This window comes from Ctenopharyngodon idella, chromosome 4 (genome assembly GCF_019924925.1).
Source record: "Ctenopharyngodon idella isolate HZGC_01 chromosome 4, HZGC01, whole genome shotgun sequence".
Classification (NCBI taxonomy): domain Eukaryota; kingdom Metazoa; phylum Chordata; class Actinopteri; order Cypriniformes; family Xenocyprididae; genus Ctenopharyngodon; species Ctenopharyngodon idella.
This window is the reverse complement of record NC_067223.1, coordinates 13,680,397-13,703,477: the sequence shown is the minus strand read 5'-3', so window position 1 is coordinate 13,703,477 and position 23,081 is coordinate 13,680,397. Positions and strand designations below refer to the sequence as shown.

Genomic DNA, 23,081 nt, shown 5'->3' with positions numbered 1-23,081 from the left:
TGAAAGGAAAATCTTTTTTGTAAAAAAGAAAAACATCCATATTCCACAACATATCTGTTTTCTGCAATTTACTATTAAAAACAGTTTCTGAGTGCACAGTTCAACTTTTTGCTTAAAAAAGAGACAATATTAAATGACAATATTCATTGACGGTGTGGTTTTAAAGGGGTTCTTTATTATTTCACTTTTTTTTAACTTTAGTTAGTGTGTAATGTTGCTGTTTGATCATAAACAACATCTACAAAGTTACGACGCTCAAAGTTCAATGCAAAGGGAGATATTTTCTTTTACAGAAATCACTTTTTAAGGACTACAACGAGCTTCTTCCCGGGTTGCTGACATCACAAACCCCAAAATTTACATAAACCCCGCCCCCGAGAACAACCAACGGGGTGAGTCCATGTTGAGCTGCTTTAGAGAAGAGGAAGAGTTGTTGTAGTAGAGTGTTGTTGTCATGCCGTCATTTTACGCCGGACTGCTTCACAAACGAGGGTCAATTCAACGCTGGATTTGCACAAAAGATTAACATGATGGCACATGCTAGTCGATGAGTTGAATCAACTCCACAGCAACTACATAAATTTATCCACTAACTATTCAGAAACGTCCGGTTTCATTCTAAAAGTCTCTCCATCAGTGTCGATTCCGGTTTGAACAATGTAAGGCTGAACACCGTTACTGACAATCCTCATTTTGGGTGTGTGAGATTCTCCAGCTTTGTTGTTGCTAAGCAACCGAAGCGCGAGCTGTTAAAGCTCCGCCCTCTTCTGGAAAGCAGCAGCTCATTTGCATTTAAAGGGACACACACAAAAGCGTATTTTTGCTCACACCCTATAGGGGCAAATTTGTCAAGCTATAATAAATGATCTGTGGGGTATTTTGAGCTGAAAGTTCACAGACACATTCAACTTATATTACATCTTTTAAAAGGGGCATTATAGGCCCCCTTTAATATATTTACTTGCTTACAAAAATAAACCCACATATGATCCATCATATTTACTATTATGATACTTGAATTTCTGTTGGAGTACAGACTTCACAAAAAGAGTCCTAATTTAGCAGTTTTGAACCATTCGAGACCACCATTTGTTGCGCTACTTAAAACAAGCATTTATGCAGTTGGACTTTTTACTCAAAACCTTTGGTTACTTACATATTGCTCTTGTGACAACTTTTCCATGTGACAACTAGCCCTGCTCCATAAAATGCAGATCAGTAACTCATACAATAAAATATGAATGAAAGATTTAAGATAAATTCAAGTATACTAAAGTTAGTTATGTTGCATTATAGACACATTGCTCATACCAACAAACTGTTTAAATTTATATAACAGCGGATATTCTCATTCATGAAAGTTTTTATGAAGTGCGTTACCAATATTTGATATAAGATAGTTACTGTATAATTATGAAACAAAAGGACTACTAGAATTCACTGGAAGGCAATGTTGTAATTTCACATTTGCCTCAGGTGCACACAGATGGAAGCAAATAATTGTCTATTGACAGTACATGCACGTTCATGACACAGACTGAGAGTCAAAACAGGCTGGTTAATGTGTCACTGGCACATGCTCTGACACCGCAGTCATTCCACCGCTACTTACTCTGAATAAGAGACGGTAAGTGTTTGCTATTTATTTGTTCACGTTTGTCTGTGCAATCAGATGTTGAGCTTGAATATTAAGTAGACTTATGAATTTTTTTGTTACACTTTTATTTGATTTCTTAGTAAACAATTTTTTAAAAAACAAAAAAACAAAGAAAAACTGAACAGTAGAATAAAACGATTTGTTGTTTCAGGTAAATCAAAAATCGCAAATGTTGCTGTAAAGGGAAGTTTTGTTGTGTTTTCTCACCCATCACTTTCACTTTCAGTCTTGAATTTACAAAAGCGGTTTTTGTTATTTAGGCCTACAATGTTCTGTTTGCAGTGTTTTGTAGATCATTTATTTCTAACAACTGCAGTGAACGGTGATGGCCGAGGTTATACAACTCCTCTAATATCACTTACAGTATATTAATTTCTATAAATACAGGTTATATTATTTCCATGAATATATCTATTGTTTTATTATCTAAAAAAAAATAATAATAATAATAATAATATAGCAATTTATAGTAAATATTACAGTGTTTTTGAACCATACTATAGTAAAGTACTTGAATTCACTTGTTGTGGTATTTCTATAGTTGTTGTGGTAATATAACAACTAAAGTAATATAAACAAATTACATTACCCAATACTGTATTAAGTTTACTATAACTATAGGGTATATTATACTACAATGAATACACTACAGTTTACTGTAGTAAAAACAAAAATATACTACATTATTTATTACATTTGATCAGTTCACTATAGTTAATACTACAGTATGCTGTAGCATTCATTAACAAAGTGTTGTAAATACTATAACTTATACAGTATACTACAATTTACTATATTTTGCTATAGCAAACTATTATTTTTTCATGTGATCTCATTTAAGGAAAAAAAAATCTGAAATGTTTTGTTTAAATTGTGTTTTTGCGTAGGATAAATGATGAATGTTAAAAAAGTTAAAAACATTTAAAGTTTAATAGATGTCTGCAGTTTAGCGTGTGATTTATACATTTATCAAAATGCAGTGAAAGGTTCAATAATATCATATAGGCTATTTTTAAACTATATATATTATATATATATATATATATATATATATATATATTGACTATACTATTATTAAACTTAAACTTAATTATTAAATATAGCCTATATGCTAGTGTAGGGGAGACCGGGGGCAATTGCAACATTTCAAAGTACACCAGTCAGAAACGAAACAGAACCATGAAACTCATTTTGCATGTGTTTTGTGGAGATCCCTCTCTGCATGCCAAAGGACGAGCTGCTGAGCCATACTTGGTAAAGTTTTTCTGCAAAGACTAATTTTTAAGGTATAAAACTAATTTGTTTCATCTACAGTATTTTCCTCATACTGTCTTAACCATTAATGTCTATGAATTTAAATCTGTCTTGTTTTGATGACCATTCTGTTGTCTAACATTAGCTTTGTTGTTTCTAGCTAGCAGGGTAGCTTGTCATGGGGTGGTACAGTCCGGGCAATTGTAACACTGCGTTCCATCAAAATAGTGTCCAGCTTAGTAAGGACATCAAAATTCTTAAATTATTGGAAAAAAATAATCTAAGAAAAGTGTTTTGTGTTCAATTTAAATATCTATGTATACTCTAAATGTTGTATTGTGGTAGTCCAGTGGTTAAATATTTTGCCTCTCAGTCTGGGGACCGGGGTTCAAATCCCACCAAGAGCAAATTTCTCATGCTTTCAAAATCTTCAATGTTTATGAATCAGTAGTTGTCTTAACTGTAAATATTGCCATATTGGTGTAAGATCAACATACTTAACTTATTTACTATTATTTTTGGCTTGTAATAGTAGCATGGAAACTCAATATGGAAAATAATAGACAATTGTTTTTCTCTAATGTCGTAATAATAAAGTAATAATGTGAAAGGTTTTTCCCCCGCATGTGGGGGCAGATGTAACATTTGACTTCTAATGTTTCAATCAACATTGTGTCTCTAACATTGCTTGTAAAAACATTTGGTGACTGTTAGAACACAGATACAAGTTACTGACATAAAAATTGTATCCAAATATTTCAAAAGGTTTTTGAGTAATGACGACAACCAAAATTTGTTACAATTGCCCCCTTCGTTCCGGTATAATCACAAAACAAAATGCTCATAAACGTGTCCCTGCTCTTGATATACAATCACTCATGAACATCTTTGGTTTTAATTAGAAAAAAAATAATTTTTATTAGAACCCCGGATTAGAACCCAGAACCTCTGGCACGCTGAACAAAAGTTCTACCACTAGTCCATTAGGACAACCTAACATTAAGTGCGGATCCACGTATTTATTGACTAAGGTAAATACTCTCTGAACTAATAATATTGTAGTATAGTAGACATAAGGATGAAACTATCATATTAAACATGAGGTCTATGTCAGTACATTTTGTGCATTTATTATTGTAATAATTCAATTACAATACACTCCCTCCCCCAACTACACACATTCCTCCTGTCACACCCACTTTTTAAAACAAAGTTACGCCACTGCTTGATGAAATATTTCCTCTGAACAAAAGTTCTACCGCTAGTCCATCAGGACAATCTAATGTTATGTATTTATTGACTAATGTAAATACTCTCAAGACTAATAATTTAGTTGTATAGTAGATATTAGGATGAAACTATTATATTAAACATGAGGTCTATGTCAGTACATTTTGTGCATTTATTATTGTAATAATACAACTACACACATTCCTCCTGTCCCACCCACTTTTTAAAACAAAGTTACGCCACTTCTTGATGAAATATTTCCTCTGAACCAATTTCCTGCTTTATGCCTGACAAAGCAACTGACTGGAGAAGACATCAGATGTAAAGATGTCATCTAATGACAACAAAATTAGTTTCCCTGAGCTTATAAAGCTGAAACGAGATGATGGCCAACTCAGCCCGGCGGAGATACGCACCTTTGTGCAAGGAGTCACATCAGGAGCCATCCAGGGCACTCAAATAGGTGAGACCATGATCACAAATTCAGTGTACAGTTGAGACACAAGCAAAGAAAACTTTTGGGTGGAATTTTACAAAAACAATTGTGTTCCAACGGCACAGGCGCTATGCTAATGGCCATATGGCAGAAGAACATGACTGATGAAGAGACTCTGGCATTGACGAGAGAGATGATGAACTCTGGGGATACGCTAGAATGGCCGGAGGAATGGCTTGTGGTAGACAAACACTCAACCGGCGGGGTTGGAGACAAAATCAGCCTTCCACTCGCTCCTGCTCTGGCTGCATGTGGCTGTAAGGTATGGGAACATATTTTACCCCAAACAACACTTATGGTGCGTTCAGGTTATGTCGAAAAGATTGTATTTAGGAGTTGAACACACATGAATGCCACCACAAAGTCGTAAATACCAGTGGGAAGCTCAGGATTTTCTTTACGAGTTGGGGGCGTGTCAGTGAGAAACATGGCGGAATAACAATATTTAACAGTGACATTGTCAAGTTTTTTTATTTACAACAAAATTTCCTGCACAAAATATAATAGCATTGTATATAACAATATAATATGTAACGAAAAAGTTTACAGTGGCTTCATAAATTAATTAAAAACATGAAAAAGCAAAACACACCTGATGCACATTCTTTGATCTTCATTTACTAGAAGTAGATTTTAAAAACCTTGCTGCATTTTTCTGTAGTTAGTACTCCGCCATCTTGCTCCGACGAAAGTGACTTGAATGCACCTGATGTCATAAATACAACTACCCACCTGGTAAATACGAACTTCCCAGGAGGACTTGAACGCAGTTCAAGTTATATGAGAAGTTATATGAGAACACTTTTAACTCATGATTAAATAAATGTTAAAAACGCTGTATGTTTCACCCCTTAACTAGGGGAGAGCGGGGCACAACCTAACGCGGGGTTAGTTGACACACATGGTTTAAATATGCTATTTCCACACATGCTAGCATGATGAAACTTATGAAAAAACTTATGAGAAACTTATGATGAACGTGTATTTACAAGTTGCCAACAATATATAGAGAAAAAAAATGCGCCAAAATTCAGAAATCTTTGGAAGGTATCACTGAACATTACAGTAGCAAAAGTAAATATCTTAAGTTAATTTTCCATCTATATTTTTTGTGTTCATTTAAAATTAGACAAATTTGATATTATATTAAAGGTGCAGTAAGTGATTTCTGAGAAACGCTGTTGAAAGTGGGTCGGACTGAGCAGCACAACACACTTGTAGCCAATCAGCAGTAGGGGGCGTGTCCACTCATGATGGGGGAGGAGAGAGAGTGAGCAAGAGGGACATTTGTAGAAAGAGAGATGGCTGAGATACATTACAAAAGAGAAAAGATCAGAGGAATATCATTGGAAAAAGAAGGGTTATGATCAGGCAAGAGCTTTAGGACCCACGTTAATATTAGAAAGGCTTTCCAGCGCTGGAGAGACCTGAGCAGGAAGGCCTGAAAATGGATGCCGAGGTTGTGTTGTTTCTGCTCCATACATGAGTAATGTTGGTTTTGCGGTTTCACAGAACCAATATATGTTGTTGTTGTAATGTTAGCTTGAGTAGAAGGACAGTTTTGAATGTCATTGTTTGTCTGGAGCTGGTGTGCTGCTGGTGACTAACAACCAACTCTTGCTTGTATATACTGTACTGTGTGCTTGTTCTTCCTTGTCATTCGTTCATTGTTTTTCACGAAGCATTATTTTGCTTTGCTACAGCTATGGTAAAGAGACATCCATTCTTGCATTGCATGTTCATGCATTTTGGGGGTGGAGCAATGAAGGGAGGGGTGTGTTTGTTTGGGTTGATTTCAAATAATAATATTTCTCAGAAATTGCTTACTGCACCTTTAATCTCCAATCTGTTAGTTCTTCTTCACTAACTAGCAGAAGACACTAACCAGGTTTAAATTCCAGTTGCGCAGATAGGGTATATTGTGACACTGTGTTACAATGTGCCCCACTATGCTATACAATTACCAATACAATTGGCATGATTAACTTTTATGAATATCTGTTGAGAAACCATGGGGAAAAAAAGTAAATAAAGACTGAGAGGAAGAACATGAACATTCAGAAAATATAATTTCAAGAAATGTTCAGCATTGGTACGGCCTCCTGTTCTGTGAGAGCTGTGAGCGGAGAGAAAGGAGTCTTTTGTTCAGCTCTGTGTTTTTCTGAATGTCTAAATGTGTTTCTTCATCTGTTTGTTTTGACAAAGGCTGCATAGCTGTGAGAGTGCAGAGTGTTCATTGTCAAACTACAAAATTATTTAAATGTGAATAGCTATTATTTTATATGAAAAAAAATAATAATTGTCTTTTATTGACAAAATATTTTAGTTTGTCATGTATATTTTTTTGATTAGATCAGATAACATTTTAAGCTGTCATATGGTCATGTTACAACGTGCCCCACCTATAGGGCATGTTGTCACAGTTCACTTCCCTTCTTTCAGGGTAAATAAAGAACAAATATACACTGTATTAATAAAACAAAGCCACATATTTGTACCAGACATGTGTGAAATTAATGTGGAACAAAAGAAATTCTCTGAACCCTAAGTAGATTTACACAAACTGAGAAAGTCAAAAAGCGTTAGGTTGTGCCCCGCTCTCCCCTATATGATCAGTGTTGGGTGCAATTAATTACTAAGTAATCTAATTACTGTAATTTAATGACTTTTCCCTTGAAAAAGTAAAGTAAGGCGTTACCCTTAAAGGGTTAGTTCACCCAAAAACGAAAATTGTGTCATTAATTACTCACCCTCATGACGTTCCACACCTGTAAGTCTTCAGAACACAAATTAAGATGTTTTTGATAAAATCCATTGACAGCAAGATAATTAACACTTTCAGATGCCCAAAAAGGTACTGAAGACATATTTAAAACAGGTCATGTGACTACAGTGGTTCAATCTTAATCTTATGAAGCAACGAGAATACTTTTAACGAACAAAATAAGGACTTTATTTAACAATATCTAGTGATGGGCGATTTGCTTCATGAAGTTTCGAAGCTTTATGGATCTTTTGTTTCAAATCAGTGATTCGGAGCGTGTATCAAACCGCCAAAGTCACGTGATTTCAGTAAACGAGGCTTCGATACGTGTTATGTGTTAAGTGTTAAGTGTTTCGAAACGTTTAGAAATTTCAATGGTTGGGGGGGCGTGACTTTGGCAGTTTGATACATGATCCGAACCACTGATTCGAAACAAAAGATTCATAAAGCTTCGAAGCTTCATGAAGCAGTATTTTGACATCATCCATCACTAGATATTGTTGAATAAAGTCGTTATTTATTTTGTTTGTTTTTTCTCGTCGCTTCATTAAATTAAGGTTGAACCACTGTAGTCATATGAACTGTTGTAAATATGTCTTTTCTGGGCATTTGAAAGTTAATTATCTTGCTGTCAATGGAGGCCTCACTGAGACATCGGATTTCATCAAAAATATCTTAAATTGTGTTCTGAAGATGAATGAAGGTCTTACGGGTGTAGAACGTCATGAGGGTGAGTAATAAATGACATTATTTTCATTTTTGGGTGAACTATCCCTTTAATTTTTCTGTTTAATTACATTAAATTTAATTACGGTTACTTCTGATCTAATTGCATTAAATACTGTAAAGACTACAGAACAATTCTATATAAAACAATAGTGGATTTAACATCAAAATTTAATGTTTTAATTAATGTAACCTTCTCCCTTTACACACTTTGGCAGGTTCAAGAAAAATTTATGCAACTGTATATTGTTTATTTGAAAGAATTAAAAGAAAGTTTTGTGTCTATCCTTGTTCAACTGGTTGAGGTTGATATGGGATTTAGAATGTAATTAGTAATAAGTAACCTAATACTTTTTAGAGAGAATAATTAGCCTAGTAATTACACTGTTGAAGATATAATTAGTAGCTAGTAATTAATTACTTTTTTAGAGTAGCCTTACCCAACACTATGTAGTTTTGCGCTCAGGAGTAATGCCGATGAATGCTTTATAAGACCTCTATATTCAGTTTTCCATGAGCTCTGAGACATGCTGCTCCTCAACCGGCATATAGTCACGTGAAATATATTAATTTCTCGAAGTCACAAACCACACTCGACAACATATAAAAATTTTATGAAGGTGTGAACTTAATAACATGTTGAAAAACAAAACAAAAGCCGTGCCATCTTAAATTCCAATGCAGTGAAACAGCTCTCGGCAGATTACATTTTTTTATTTTAAACTATGGAATTTAGAAACCTAAATATTGAAGATTCTGCACTATTTCTAGGGCACATTTTCATCCCAGTTCTGCTACAGCCACCCTGAGTTTATTTTAAAATGAATGCAACTAAGGTACTTTAGACATGTATGGGTTTTTTTCTAGGTACCCATGATAAGTGGGCGAGGACTGGCACATACAGGTGGCACCCTGGACAAGCTGGAGTCAATCCCTGGGTTTAACGTCAACCAATCAGTTCAACAGGTAACGTGGGTTTTCCTTACAGGCCTAACAAGTTAATTTTGAGAACTGAGAAATAGTCACTAAGACTGTATGTTGTAACAGTGGAAAATTTTGATATGCATGCTAGACAGCATTCAGATATAAAAAATGTTTTGACCTATTGAGTGTAGAGGATTTTTTATCATTTTTTTTCCTGATTTATCATTGATATTCGTTTTCTCTCTGTCTATATGACATTTAATACAGCTTGTTCAGTGGAAAATTACTACTTATGCTGTTATTTTTTTAAAGCACTTCTGAAACTAACAGAGGAAATGAGGCAATGGTGCAGATGTTTGTCTAGACAGCTTTAAGTTCAAAAGAGCATCTGTTAAGGGTTAGACTTCTCTTATTTTTTTTTTTATTTTTTTTTTTATGATCCTAATATGGTAACATGCTTTATGATTGGTTTGGGGTAACAAGGAAAGATAAGGAATTGAATAACCTCTTGCAAGAATAAAATCAACAAAGACATTTCATGAGTGTTTGTTTCATTACATTCTCACCACTAAAGAACAAAAGAATTTTAAGGTTGTGATTTTTGATGATTCTGTGATTCAGTTGTTCTAATCTAAATTTACTCTGCCAGTAACTACTGGCACAGGAAGTAAGTTGCTCTTCTCAAAACTGAACCAATCATATTTAAAACTGATGACAACGAGTAATAGATCACGTTATATTGACTGTGTGATGTACCTGAAATCCTATAAAAACCTTCTGTATTCTTTTTGCTGGAGAGATTCTCTGGGATTGTTGAGAACTCTCTCGGCCGTGATTAAAGCATTCAAGGACAACAACTGGAGTCTCTGTGATTACTGTGCAGCGCTGCAGACTACGCCAGACACTTTAAATCTATCTCCCAGGTTTAGTGTCAAAAAGGGTCAAGACGTTGACCGACACAGTCAACGGCGATTGGAGAAGCGCTAGAGTATAATTTGTTAATAAAGCGTCAACTGTAGATGTTTCGGGGCGTCGACTGGAGACGACCCAGGTAACTTAAGTCAGGTGTGTAGGGAAAAATCTACCACAATGGCTTGAGGGTGAACTATTTTTGGGTGAACTATTCCTTTAAGATACGCTTATCACAAACTCCTCTGCCTATGCTGGGATCAGGGCTACATCCCCCAGGATATGCGTGATGCTAATATCGTCACTGTGTACAAGAACAAAGGAGATCGCAGCGATTGCATCAACTACCGGGGCATCTCCCTCCTCAACATCATTGGCAAGGCATTCGCCCGTGTCACCCTGGTGCACCTGCAGATCCTAGCCTCCTGCATCTACCCAGAGTCCCAGTGTGGCATCAGAGCCGGCCAGGTCAACTGTAGATATGATCTTCTCACTACGCCAGCTGCAGAAGAAGTGTCGAGAGCAGCAGATGCCACTCTACGTTGCCTTCATTGACCTTAGGAAGGCATTCAATCTGGTTAGCAGATCGGTTTATACAGGCTTCTGCAGAAGATCGGCTGCTCCCCCACAACTGCTGGCTGTCGTCACCTTGTTTCACGATAACATGCACAGCACGGTTTGTTTCAATGGTACAACATCTGAGTTCTTCGCCGTCAGTAGCGGAGTCAAACAAGGTTGTGTCCTCGTGCCGACGCTCTTCGGCATCTTCTTCTCCATGCTCCTCCAGTACGCCTTTAAGGACTGCAGCGAGGGAGTCTACATCCACACCAAGGCTGACGGCAAACTATTCAACATTGCTCGTCTCTGCACCAAGACTAAGGTCACAAAGGTACTCATCCACGAGCTGCTCTTTGCCGACAATGCAGCCTTGATGTCCCACACCAAAGATGGCCTGCAGCAGCTTGTCAGCCGCCTCTCCAACGCCTGCAAGGAGTTTGGACTGAAGAAAACCAACATCATGGCCCAGGAAACAGACTCCCGTCCAACCATCGCCATTGATGGGTACAACCTGGAAGTTGTTGAGAACTTCACCTACCTCAGGTCTACCATCTCCAGCTCTCTTTCCATCGACGCAGAGATAAACGGCAGGATCGCCAAGGCAGCAGCGGTCACGGCCAGCCTGAACCAGAGGGTCTGGAACAACACCAACCTCACATACTTAGCGAGAAGTGCCTTCGTTGGCTCGGCCACGTCAGGAGAATGGGCCCTGGCCGCATTCCCAAGGACATTTTGTTGTCAGACAGGGCGTACAGAAAGCTGAGGAAAACAGGGATAAAAACCTTGCCGCAAAGAGAGCCAAGAGGAAGGAAAGGCATCTGCAGCCTTAGCAGGCATCGTCGTTCACCTGCAAAAAATGCAGTAGAGATTGACATTCAAGAGTCGGGCTTTATAGCCACTCGCGAAGGTGTGGATAGAAAAATCACCAAACTGGAAGCTACACCATCGTCACCCGGAGACGGAAGGATGCCGACGATCCCATTATGGAACAGTTTTAACCACCAAACAAAAAACAACAAAACTATTTGCAACAATTTTAAAAGCTTCATGAATCATTAGTGGGAAATTTCTATCTTTCTTAAACCTCTCATGATCATTTGGTTCAGTTCCTCATACCTCGCAGCGACATGTCTTCTGTGATGATGTGTTTACCGGCGCGAGGGCGGGGCAACCTGTCACTCACATGAGATCGACCGATAGCAAACCACAACCATCAAATCAATTTCCCATAGATAAAATTTTTTTTTTTCTTGTTTGAGAAGTCGTTTCACTCAGACATATGTCATAATAGGGAAGAAAAGAAGAAAAGATGCCAACTTTACTAGAATCATCAGTTCAGGAGAACACGTATTTAAATGATTCAGAGGAAGTGACTAATGCATACTGACATTATCCACCCAAGCTAAATTCCCGATAACCATGTCTGCCATGCTCTGTTCAAATATGTTTAATTAATGTTGACATTGAATATGAGCATCATCAAATCAATTTTTACCAGTGACTCTAATCCTTATATAATGAAATGTATGTAAATGAATGTAGCCCATGTACTGATTCATCACAGCATGCTGTCTCACACAAAACCAAAGATTTAGCATACACAATATTTCACAATCAAACACACCTCTTACTGACCAAAGTTAGAAGTCAGAACTCAATAAAAGTTTACTACAATGTTACTCTAACTTCAGTATTTCTGTTGTATAGACCTTACGAGAAACAAGCACGCAGCCATTTTTAGAATAGTGTGTTTGAACTTCCGGTTTTGCGGTAGATCTGTATATTTCTATGGCATCTCTGTCGAAGAGTAATTGGCTGGTGAAGTGGATTTTCTTATTGTAGAGTTAACGTAAGTTATCATAAGCATTATAAGCGGATGTCATAACAAATGTCAGTAGACCAGGAAGATTTTAAAACTAGCAGTTCATTCATAAATCTGTAAGATCTTACCTTCACGCTGTGGAAATACAAACCGGAACACAACGAGCGCAGCGCTGAAAAGGGGGTGGGGCTACATAAGTATAGGATGAAACATATGCACAGTATGCAGAATTTTTATTATATTATACTATTCTTAGGTGAAGCAGATCCTACAGGATGTGGGCTGTTGCATTGTGGGACAAACAGACAGACTGGTGCCAGCAGATCGTGTTCTCTACGCCATCAGAGACGCCACATCGACTGTTGATAGTCTTCCTCTTATCACTAGTAAGATCATCCTGGAAAACTTCTCATCACAGTATTAACCCTACTTCGCCTGATTATTTTTTCCATGTTCTGTACAGGCTCCATCATTTCTAAGAAAGGAGCTGAAGGTCTGAGTGCTCTTGTGTTAGATGTGAAGTTTGGCAGGGCTGCTTTGTATAAAGATCTGGACAGTGCTCGCAATCTTGCTCAGTCACTGGTAAGAGAGCTTTTACTCTTTAGGCAAACTTTCAAACAAAGCTATTATATTTCTACTTCCTTACGTTCCGTATTCAAACTGCAATTCTGCATCTTGTTTGCAAACTCAACTCAAATTCAAACCAGTTCAGGATTTGAAAAGGCATTCTCAATTTAACTCTGAATGTCACACAATCCTTGTGTCCATGTGCCAATAGGTCACTGCAGGCAACAGGCTGGGTGTGAAGACAGGGGCGGTGCTTAGCCGAATGGACGCTCCTATTGGCCAGAGTGTAGGAAATGCGGTTGAGGTGTGCGAAGCCCTTGAGTGTCTTAAAGGACGAGGGCCAGATGATCTCACAGAACTGGTTACAATTTTAGGTAAGAAGAAGGACCCATTTTTAAACATCCCACCGTAAGGGTGTTCACACTTGTAATTCGGTTCTCGTGGTTATTTTGGTCCGAACCAAAAAAAAAAAAAAAAAAAGAAAATAATACTTTTAGTCCTGGTTCGCTTAGCGTTCACACTGTCCTTTTTAAGACCGAACCTAAAGGGAAAAACGGAACACATATAAACAATTAACTATGACTTTTCCCTCAATAAACTCCTAATTTACTGCTCATTAATAGTTTGTAAGGTAGTTGTTAAGTTTAGGTATTGGGTAGGATTAAGAATGTAGAATAAGGTCATGCAGAATAAGACATTAATATTTGCTTAATAAGTACTAATAAATAGCCAATATTCTATTAATATGCATGCTAATAAGCAACTAGTTAAAAGACCCTAAAATAAAGTGTTATCAAAAAAAACTCAAAGAAACGTATTTTGCGACGTAACTTACTGAACATTCAAAACAATGCTGTAGACTTGTGCCGATATTCGGTAATGCGATATATCGCGATAATGAATATGCACAATATTGTTATCGTGGGCACTTCAAAATACCGTAAATAATAATTTATTACCAATTATTAACATTTTTATAATGCATTTAAGAATATTTTCCCCATCAACCGTATAAAATGCACAACACCGCTGTATTCTGCGTCAAAAGAACACGCGCTCAGATGTAAACAAAGCCCAACGTGCACGAGAAGCACATGGCGGAACGAGTGAAGGAGACGCGCTGAATGAAAGTGCACGTTCACTCTCTGACAGCAGAGGGCGCTGATGGAACAGCAGAATGCAGCGGTTACCCCGGAAACCTCGCAAACAAAGCAACTGCGCTAGTGAAGTTTTTAAAAATGCTTCAAACAGCCATTATTTCTTTGTAATCTCAGTGTTGTTCATCACAGCACCAAATACTTAGTACTTAAAGACTTAATAGGCTATTTATTTTCAAACTTAAACATTTTTATATTTTAATCTGGACTACAACATGTCCTAATGATTAGAAATGTTCTGATTATTTGTTATTGTTCAGTAAAACTTTGAGACATACGGCTTCATTAGTTAACATGTTAATTCATTATTACCAAACTGACAATGAAAAATACTTATAAAGCATTAATTATTCTTAGTTAATGTTAATTTCTTAGTTACTGTTTAATAACATTACTAAAATCAAAAGAACTTATTTAATGGATAATGAGATAAAACTAACAATGATCAGTTGTATTTATTAGCTAACATTAACAAAAAAATAATACTTTCTGTAACAAATGTAGCTATTGCTCAATCTTAGTTAATGCATTAAATAATGAGACCTTATTGTAAAGTGTTACCTGTTGTTCTTTATAGGCTAATTCTTCTGCACTGTAATCTGTTTCAAAATTTTACTTAATATATTTTTTGTGTATTGTATTATTGTATTTAAACATTCAGAGTTTTTTTTTTTTTTTTTGTTATTACAAAAAGAGTTCTTAAACCTTTTATACTATGACAACACTTTTTTTTGCAACTTATTTCAATATTGTGATAATACCGTATACCGTGATAAAAGCTTCAGCAATTAATCGCAACACGAAAAATTTGATACCGTCACATGCCTACAATGCTGTGTTCTGGGCTAAATGCCCTCGTTGTATGTGTGTACATATGATGGTATTTTGACCAGCTGAGAACTTGAGAAGAGTTTATAAAATGTGTAAAGGTGTCAAAATAGTGGCAGGAGTTTCTCCGTCACACACACAAACAAAGATCTGCTGCAAGGAGATGCCGTTCTGACGCATGTACCGAACTGTAATGGGCAGATTAGCTCCTATGACATGAGCAGTCTGTCCTTTTTAGGGTCACATCTTGTGACATCATGTCCTGTTTTTGGTTCATTTAGATATCTTTGGTTTGTTTTGTGGTCAGTCGAACCGCACTAGAGTTTGTTCGGAAGTGGAGCGAGTCTTGGTCCGCTTATTTGGTGCACACCAGGGTTCAGATGCCAGCATTCATACTTGATCAAATGAAGCGCAATCACACCAGAGTTCGTTTTAGGGTGCTTTCACACTAGCACTTTTGGTGTGCACCCGGGGTCGATTGACATCAGAGTCCAGTTCGTTTGGATGATTTGAACACTGTCTTACAAACTCAGGTGCGCACCCGCAAACTGTACCTGAGTTCGCTTAAAAAGGGTGGTCTGGGGTACGGTTCATGTGAACTCCAGTACAGATTGCTGCGGATATGAATGCAATCCTACTAAACCGCGGAACTGAACCACTATTAATGACGAATGATTTGATAAAAATGTGTTCCTGACAAGTTTAACTGACACACTGCAAGCAGAGAGCTGTATATCTCACTTCTGCTCGCTTTCAAACGTACTTTAGAGCATTTGTAGTACATTTGTGGCAGATAAATGCAAGTGCCGTTATGTACATAAGCTTTGGAAACAAAACCAACGGTTCAAAAACCAAGCAACGAGGTAAACAGCTGCTGCTTTGATGATGCAAACGCACCGTGGTTTGGAACCAAGTTTTATAATCTGAACACAGTCCAGCGGGGGCAGGGGGAGGGGGTGCAATCGAACTCAGGTTCGGACCAGGCAATCGAACCAAGTGTGAACCCACCCTTAATCAAACCAAACCTGCAGAGTGTGAAACCACCCTTAATCGAACCAAACCTTCCAAGTGTGAACCCACCCTTAATCGAACCAAACCTTCCAAGTGTGAACCCACCCTTAATCGAACCCAACCTTCCGAGTGTGAACCCACACTTAATCGAACCCATTAAGGGTTCGATTAACCCTTAATCGAACCCAACCTGCCGAGTGTGAACCCACCCTTAATCGAACCCAACCTGCCGAGTGTGAACCCACCCTTAATCGAACCCAACCTGCCGAGTGTGAACCCACCCTTAATCGAACCCAACCTGCCGAGTGTGAACCCACCCTTAATCGAACCCAACCTGCCGAGTGTGAACCCACCCTTAATCGAACCCAACCTGCCGAGTGTGAACCCACCCTTAATCGAACCCAACCTGCCGAGTGTGAACCCACCCTTAATCGAACCCAACCTACCGAGTGTGAACCCACCCTTAATCGAACCAAACCTGCCGAGTGTGAACCCACCCTTAATCGAACCAAACCTGCCGAGTGTGAACCCACCCTTAATCGAACCAAACCTGCCAAGTGTGAACACACTCTAAGGGCGTTTTCACACCTGGCTCATTTGGAGCATTTGTTTCAGAACCTGGTGCGTTTTCTCTCTTAGTTTGGACTATTTTGGCATATGTGAACATGGCAATTGTGCTTGGATCCGCACCAAAACAATCGGTCCCAGATCACCTGAACAAGGTGGATTCAGCCTGATTGCAAACGAACTCTGGAGCGGTTCACTTGTGATGAGAAAGCAATCCGACCCAACAGACCAACGAACCAGGCTGTATCACAATATATTACGTATGTTGCATGCAAAGCAGCAGTGTTTGTTTTGCTAATGCCTCTCAAAATTAATCGTGGGTTAACCTGGACGAAGACAAAGTGAAATGCCTTATTGAAATTTGGTCAAATGAACATATTTCAGAACAACTGTCCAGGACACAAAAATACAGACAAAGCCTTGATACTAAAAATGATAAAGTAATATAATGGCAACTACAAAGAAAGCCACAATCTGCACACTGAGCTATTGTCTATCCATCCGCTATGAGCCAAATCCTGGAACATAAACAGATGCATGCTGACCAATGAGAGGAGAGTTTACTCACTCTTGACTTCTATTAACTAATTTCGGTCCATTTAGAAATGTTGCCTTATGAAAGCTAAACGAACCAAGAAGAAATTGCAACATTGTAACCATTTTAATCCTTGTTTCGGAACAAAGCAAACGATTTACTGGTGTGAAAATGCCCTGATGACATGACATAGAACCAAATGTCCCATTGTGATGTTCTTCAAGACAAAATGGCTACAAATGTCTGCGATAAGGAAGCATAAAAGTGTCCATTGTATTTAGGTGGACATCTATTGTCGATGTGTCGACACTCCTGTACTCTAGAGAGTGGGAAAAAGGAAATAGCTCAAAAGCTGAAGAATGGAGAAGCCCTGAAAAAATTCCAGGCGATGCTGGAAGCTCAGGGTGTGTCTGCAGATGTTGCACGTTCCCTGTGCTCAGACGAAACCGACTACTTTCAGCACATGAGGCGCGCAGCGCATCAGACAGAGCTTAAGGTGCAAGATGATGGTAATTATATTCCATGTTCTCGTTTGAGAATCAAATATGTTAATTATTTTACATAACACTAACAGCACAGGCATGATTATAAACAGATCGCACAGAGCTCGCTATTAATATTCACTGTTATTCATCTACGAGCAATCATCACGTCCATTATCTCAGCAGCAGCCATTGTGTGTGTATGTGTGAACCGTTTGATTGACAGGAGCTGTTTTGGACATTGACGGTTTGGCCCTGGCTGAAGTACTGCACAAGTTAGGGGCGGGACGCACTAAATCGGGAGAGAAAATCGATCATAGCGTGGGAGCAGAGATCTTGGTAAAGATGGGACAGCTTGTACAGAAAGGTTAGTCTCTATCTCAATTATTTGGTGCTGTCAAATTGATTAATCACGATTAATCGCATCTAATATAAAAGTTTGTGTTTATATATGTGTGTGTGTATATATATATATATATATATATATATATATATATATATTATATATATATATATATATATATACACACATACATACACACACACAGTATATATATATATATACACACATATATATATATATATATATATATATATAAACATATATTCGTATAATGTATATATACTGTATATATATTTATATACATATATGTGTGTTTGTGTCTATCTCAATGTGTATCTATCTCTATTTAGTGCTGTCAATTCGATTAATTGCACCTAAAATAAGTTTGTTTTTATATATATAAACATATTCATATAATGTATATACACGTATTATATAAACAAACTTTTATGTTAGATTTGACAGCCCTACAATTATGTATGGATAAAAAATAAATAAAAAAACTTAATACCAAATTGCATACTACTATTGAAAAATGGTATGTGAAAAAGTATTCAATATGCAACAATAAACATTTAAAAAAATGTCACATGACCTCACCACATTGCATGTTTACTTCAGCAATCTCGGAAATGCTGTTATTTTTAACTATAATTTAAAGTAACTATTTACTTATTAATTTATAATCCAATTTTGCGTAAGACTTTTGGCAATCAAGTCAAGGTTTATTTTAATTTTGCTTCTGGTTCATTTATCACACTGGAAATGGAAGGACAAACTGCAATGTGGGAAACATCACTCACGATGGTGTGCTGTGGTTGCACACTAAACATTTTCGCAAATGTGAAAAAGATTTTATATAACATTTGCATGCTGTGCACAGTATACTTGCGGCTTGCATACTGTATTTTGTACATAATCTATATCTCTGTATAGTGTTTATTAAGACAAATCTGTGTTGATACCCCATTGATTCAATTGGCAGGTGAATCATGGATCAGGATTCATCACAACAGCCCAGATCTGAGTTCACACCAGTGTTCTGACCTGCAGAAAGCTTTGGTCATTGGCAGCCACAACAAATACAAGGCTGTGCCGCGTGTGGCAGAATTCATCCACCCAAACAATCCCAACATGTTTTAGCACAGCCGCATTCAAGTCTTATTTTGTTTGTAACTAAATGATTAAGTAAATGATTCATTTTGAATGTACTGTTACCAAGAAACACTGTTCTTTCTATGAAGTACTAGGGAGGTTTTAGAAGAAGAGCATGACTGACAAAAACCAACACTGACCATCTGGAAAATCTTTAAACATATTTGCTTACCAGTAGCTAAAATATTACTGTAGCCCAGGTCTGCTCAATCCTGTCCTGGAGATCTGCCATCCTGCAATGTTTAGTTGCAGCTCTAATCCACCTAAACCAGATGATCGAGGCCCTCAGGCTGAAGCTGTCAATTACAGGCAGGTGTGCTGGACACACAGGAGCAGGATTGAGTGCACTGGCATAGTAGATGACTGCTGCCACCACTGATTCGTAGAAGAACTGCAGCATAGCAAGCCACAAACCTCTATAATCAGTCACTCACATGAACAAGCACTGATTTGCCTCAGATTTCAGGCATTTGTTGGTGATTTCCACTAAACTGTTGGAGAGTGAAAATCAGGGCTAAAATCATGCAGCATGTACACAAAGAACCGAGCAATCTCAGAAAACAGGGTCTACTCTGCTGAATTTTGCACATTTTCTCACTTCTAAACACCTGTAAAGCATAACCCTGGTACTTCATTTACATTTTTCTCTGTTTATTTAATCAGACCAACTAGTGTGATTATTGTTTTTCTTTTTTAAATAAATGAGGTTGTAGTAAATGGTAAGGTGCTGCCATTTAGTGGTACAAATCACGTCCAACATGGCAGCATAGGTGATGTGCACATTTTCTACAAGCTTAAATAGCTGATTTTGAGATGACGTAAGACCTTCGTTCATCTTTGGAACACAAATTAAGATATTTTTAATGAAATCTGAGAGATTTCTGTCCCTCCACTGACAGTCAAGTCCAACCACCAAAGATGAATTAAAGTCTGTTAAGTAAGGTCTGGAATGACATGAAGTTTGAGTAATTCATGACAGAATTTTCATTTTTGGTAGAACTACTTTGTTTTCATTGTGACATTTTTATGATAATTAAACACCCTGATTGCCAGTAGCATTCAATTTCATTAATGTGAAATAAATAAAATATATATATATATATATATATATATATATATATATATATATATATATATATACACACAATATTATGTAAAGATAAATGGGCTTTGTGCACTATATCGTTTTCCTTTTGACTTTGGACATATAACCTGGATATTTCTTTAAAAAAGATTCATATTTTTCATATTTTTAAATTTTGACTATGAATTAACCAGGAATCAGATACTTACATCAGTCTTCATCACCCTCCATCAAAAATAAAATAAATATTTAAATAAAATAATTTCCACAATTTTTTTTTTTTATTTCAACACACGTAAAAAAAGGATATGCATTCAGTCTATTTTCTTCAAGATTAAAAATAGCAAATAGTATTGTTGCTTTTCGATGCCTGCAGATTTCCTAGGGTAACGGATGGGGAGATTCATCTAAATGTGGATTTTTCTGTCCTTGTTTGGGAGGCATCAGTGCACCACAGAGTTGAGCGGTTCCGCTCTTATGTTTCCAAGATCCAGCGCAGAATCTGTTTCTTCATCGATTTCACCAATTACAGCCCTTAAACAAATAAACATACAAGTCTGTTCCTTTTATGCTTTCAAAAATCCAACAGTCTTGCAGTTGATTTTCACAATGTGAATAAGTAGCAGAACTACTAAGGGCTTTAATACATACACATTATCGCCTCTGACAATATACAGTCCCAGAACCACCTGCTCTACTCCCTGGGAAGAGCTGAACACCCGCTCGTGGCTTTCATCCAGGATGAGGTTGATTGTCTGGTCGAAGCCCTTTAGCGTCCCCTAAGGACAAGACAACACATAAGTCATAAGTCTAGGCTTCTTTATGGAAGCACACAAACAATGTTTACTTAGAAACACTCACCACAATCATTCTGCCATCTGATGTGACGATGGCAACCGTCCCTTGAAATATGTCAGTTAGGGAAATATCAGGCTCATATATCACATATCTCTAACACACACTACACTAATACGCAGCTCATATATAAATATTAAATTAACGTATTTAGTACACAGAACGAGCATATAATCAAATACATTGTGCATGCTTCAGACATGTTAGATGCATTTATATATATATATATATATATATATATATATATATATATAGACATAATTTATCCATGCATATTCACTGTTAAGCTATACTGATATGTAGTAAATGCACGCTAAAATGCGATGATGACTTTATCACGTCCATAACATGCTCGCGCGCCACATCTCGCGTCTATTGAAACATAAACACTGTCATTAAAACAACAAAATGGCACCGTTCATTGATCTACAGTACAACATCGTCACTGTGCTCATCATGAAATGCATCAAAGGATACGGTTAATGTAACTCTCGAGAGCGGTAGACATCTCTGCTGGTGCGTGTTTAAATCCACCGGGGCTCGAGTACAACTACAACGAAACACATTCGTTCAGCTGCGACCTGAGCCGGAAATGAAAACGAAGAGACTTGAGTAGCCGACGACCTATCAAGCTCAACTACAGGCAATACTAGTCGAGTAGGAGTGATCGAACATGTGGTGATGTATTTGTCCAGCAGATGGCGCAGGCTATAGTTTTACAACAAGTAGGTCTATAGTACCGTTTCTAACGAGCAACTTTTATGGCACGCCGTTTTAACATTTAATCCTTAAAACGTGCTAGTATCTATTTTCATGCTAATAATGCCTATCTAAAAAAAAGTAGGCTACTACCTAATGAACAACTAGGCCTACTAATAATTAAAAAATAGCCACATTGGGAATACATACTAGTCAAAACTGAGAAGTTAATATCTGAAAGAGATTCCCATAGAAATCAATGGCAAAAATTTGAAATTTGTTACTAGCAACAATATAATAGTTACTAGTCACAATCAAAATAAGTAGTATCTAATGAATAAGTACTAGTGTCTAATAAATAAGTTCTAGTACCAATTTAATAAGTAGGGTACAACGGGGCTAAAGGCACACCTTAAGAAATATTGTGCTTTTCACTACTCTCAAAGTGTATGATTGCAGGAAAAATATATATGTTTGTATTGGACATTGATGGAGCAACATATTTTGTGTGAAAATAAAAAAAAAATCATAAAGTGGTTAATTTTGTTTAAAAATCTTATAAATGTATGAGGTGGTGAGGGGTAAAAGGCACACAGTATTGATACAAATACTTTAGCTAAAATAATGTTTTTAATAATGAATAGGTTAATACTTGTTCAAAAGAATAACTTTAGCAAAGTTTGTACTATTTTCTGTTTATTTTGATAAATAAAATAATTCATTTTTGTTCAATAAACATACTGTCATTAAAATAGGCCTATGTAATATATTTTTATATATAAAATATAAAAATAGATTTTAAAAATACAGAAACAAAATTATTGTATAAAGTAAAGATTGTGAAAGCATTGAAGGAGATCCCATAGTAATATAGATTTACAATAGTAACAATAAATTATATTTTATTATGATATGATTAATATATTTTAAAATATGATTGTTTCATTATAAATATGGGTATTAACCCTATGTCACAGACACGCCAGGCTCCACAGTCACCCAATCACATCGCTCTCCCTCTCCTGAGTACTGACAAGCCACACCTGACGCTCATTCACACTCATCACCACTGCCACATAAAAGACACGCCAGTTCACTCAGTCACTGTCCGGTCTTGTTAACACTAACCCGTGTTCACTTACCTCCTGGACTCCCTTGCGCTCTACTTACCTGTCTCCAGCGTCCTCAGTGATTCCCAGTGTCTCCTCGTCTCCTGTGCTTCTCCGGTGTGTTATCTGTTCCACGTCTCCTGGCATCCACGCTTCCTAAAGAACATCCAGACAAGTATCAGTTCCAGTTCTTCTGCCCAGCGATCCATTCATCTGCCATCACTTACCTGCACTCTGTTCACGCTCTGCATTACCTGTAATAAACCTGTTAATCCGTACCTGTGTCTCCGCTCCCTTCTGTATGTAACACCCTAAGATAGATACCCAATTTGATATATGATATTTGCTA

The 23,081-nt window shown here is 37.1% G+C and overlaps 2 protein-coding genes across 5 annotated transcripts; one reads left to right on the top strand and one right to left on the bottom strand.

Annotated features, from left to right (window-relative positions):
• The first annotated feature begins 1,470 nt into the window (after window positions 1-1,470).
• tymp (thymidine phosphorylase) lies at window positions 1,471-20,040 on the top strand. 4 transcript variants are annotated; one of them, XM_051891117.1, is made up of 10 exons: window positions 1,471-1,627; window positions 4,438-4,604; window positions 4,703-4,899; window positions 8,995-9,093; window positions 12,597-12,726; window positions 12,804-12,922; window positions 13,119-13,281; window positions 17,287-17,514; window positions 17,714-17,854; window positions 18,816-20,040. In XM_051891117.1, exons 2-10 carry the CDS (start codon window positions 4,469-4,471, stop codon window positions 18,971-18,973), a joined length of 1,371 nt encoding a protein of 456 aa, XP_051747077.1. In that variant the 5' UTR covers window positions 1,471-1,627; window positions 4,438-4,468; the 3' UTR covers window positions 18,974-20,040. The 4 variants fall into 4 exon arrangements, with proteins under 4 accessions (XP_051747077.1, XP_051747076.1, XP_051747078.1 ...); XM_051891116.1 differs by lacking the exon at window positions 1,471-1,627 and adding an exon at window positions 2,802-2,943; XM_051891118.1 differs by lacking the exon at window positions 1,471-1,627 and adding an exon at window positions 2,890-2,911.
• Window positions 20,041-20,328: 288 nt separating this feature from the next.
• Window positions 20,329-21,560, bottom strand: lsm8 (LSM8 homolog, U6 small nuclear RNA associated). The gene is made up of 4 exons (XM_051891120.1): window positions 21,402-21,560; window positions 20,931-20,971; window positions 20,721-20,848; window positions 20,329-20,603 (listed from the first exon to the last, which is right to left on the bottom strand). The coding sequence occupies exons 1-4, from the start codon at window positions 21,430-21,432 to the stop codon at window positions 20,513-20,515; spliced, it is 291 nt and encodes a 96-aa protein (XP_051747080.1). The 5' UTR covers window positions 21,433-21,560; the 3' UTR covers window positions 20,329-20,512.
• Between the last annotated feature and the right edge of the window lie 1,521 nt (window positions 21,561-23,081).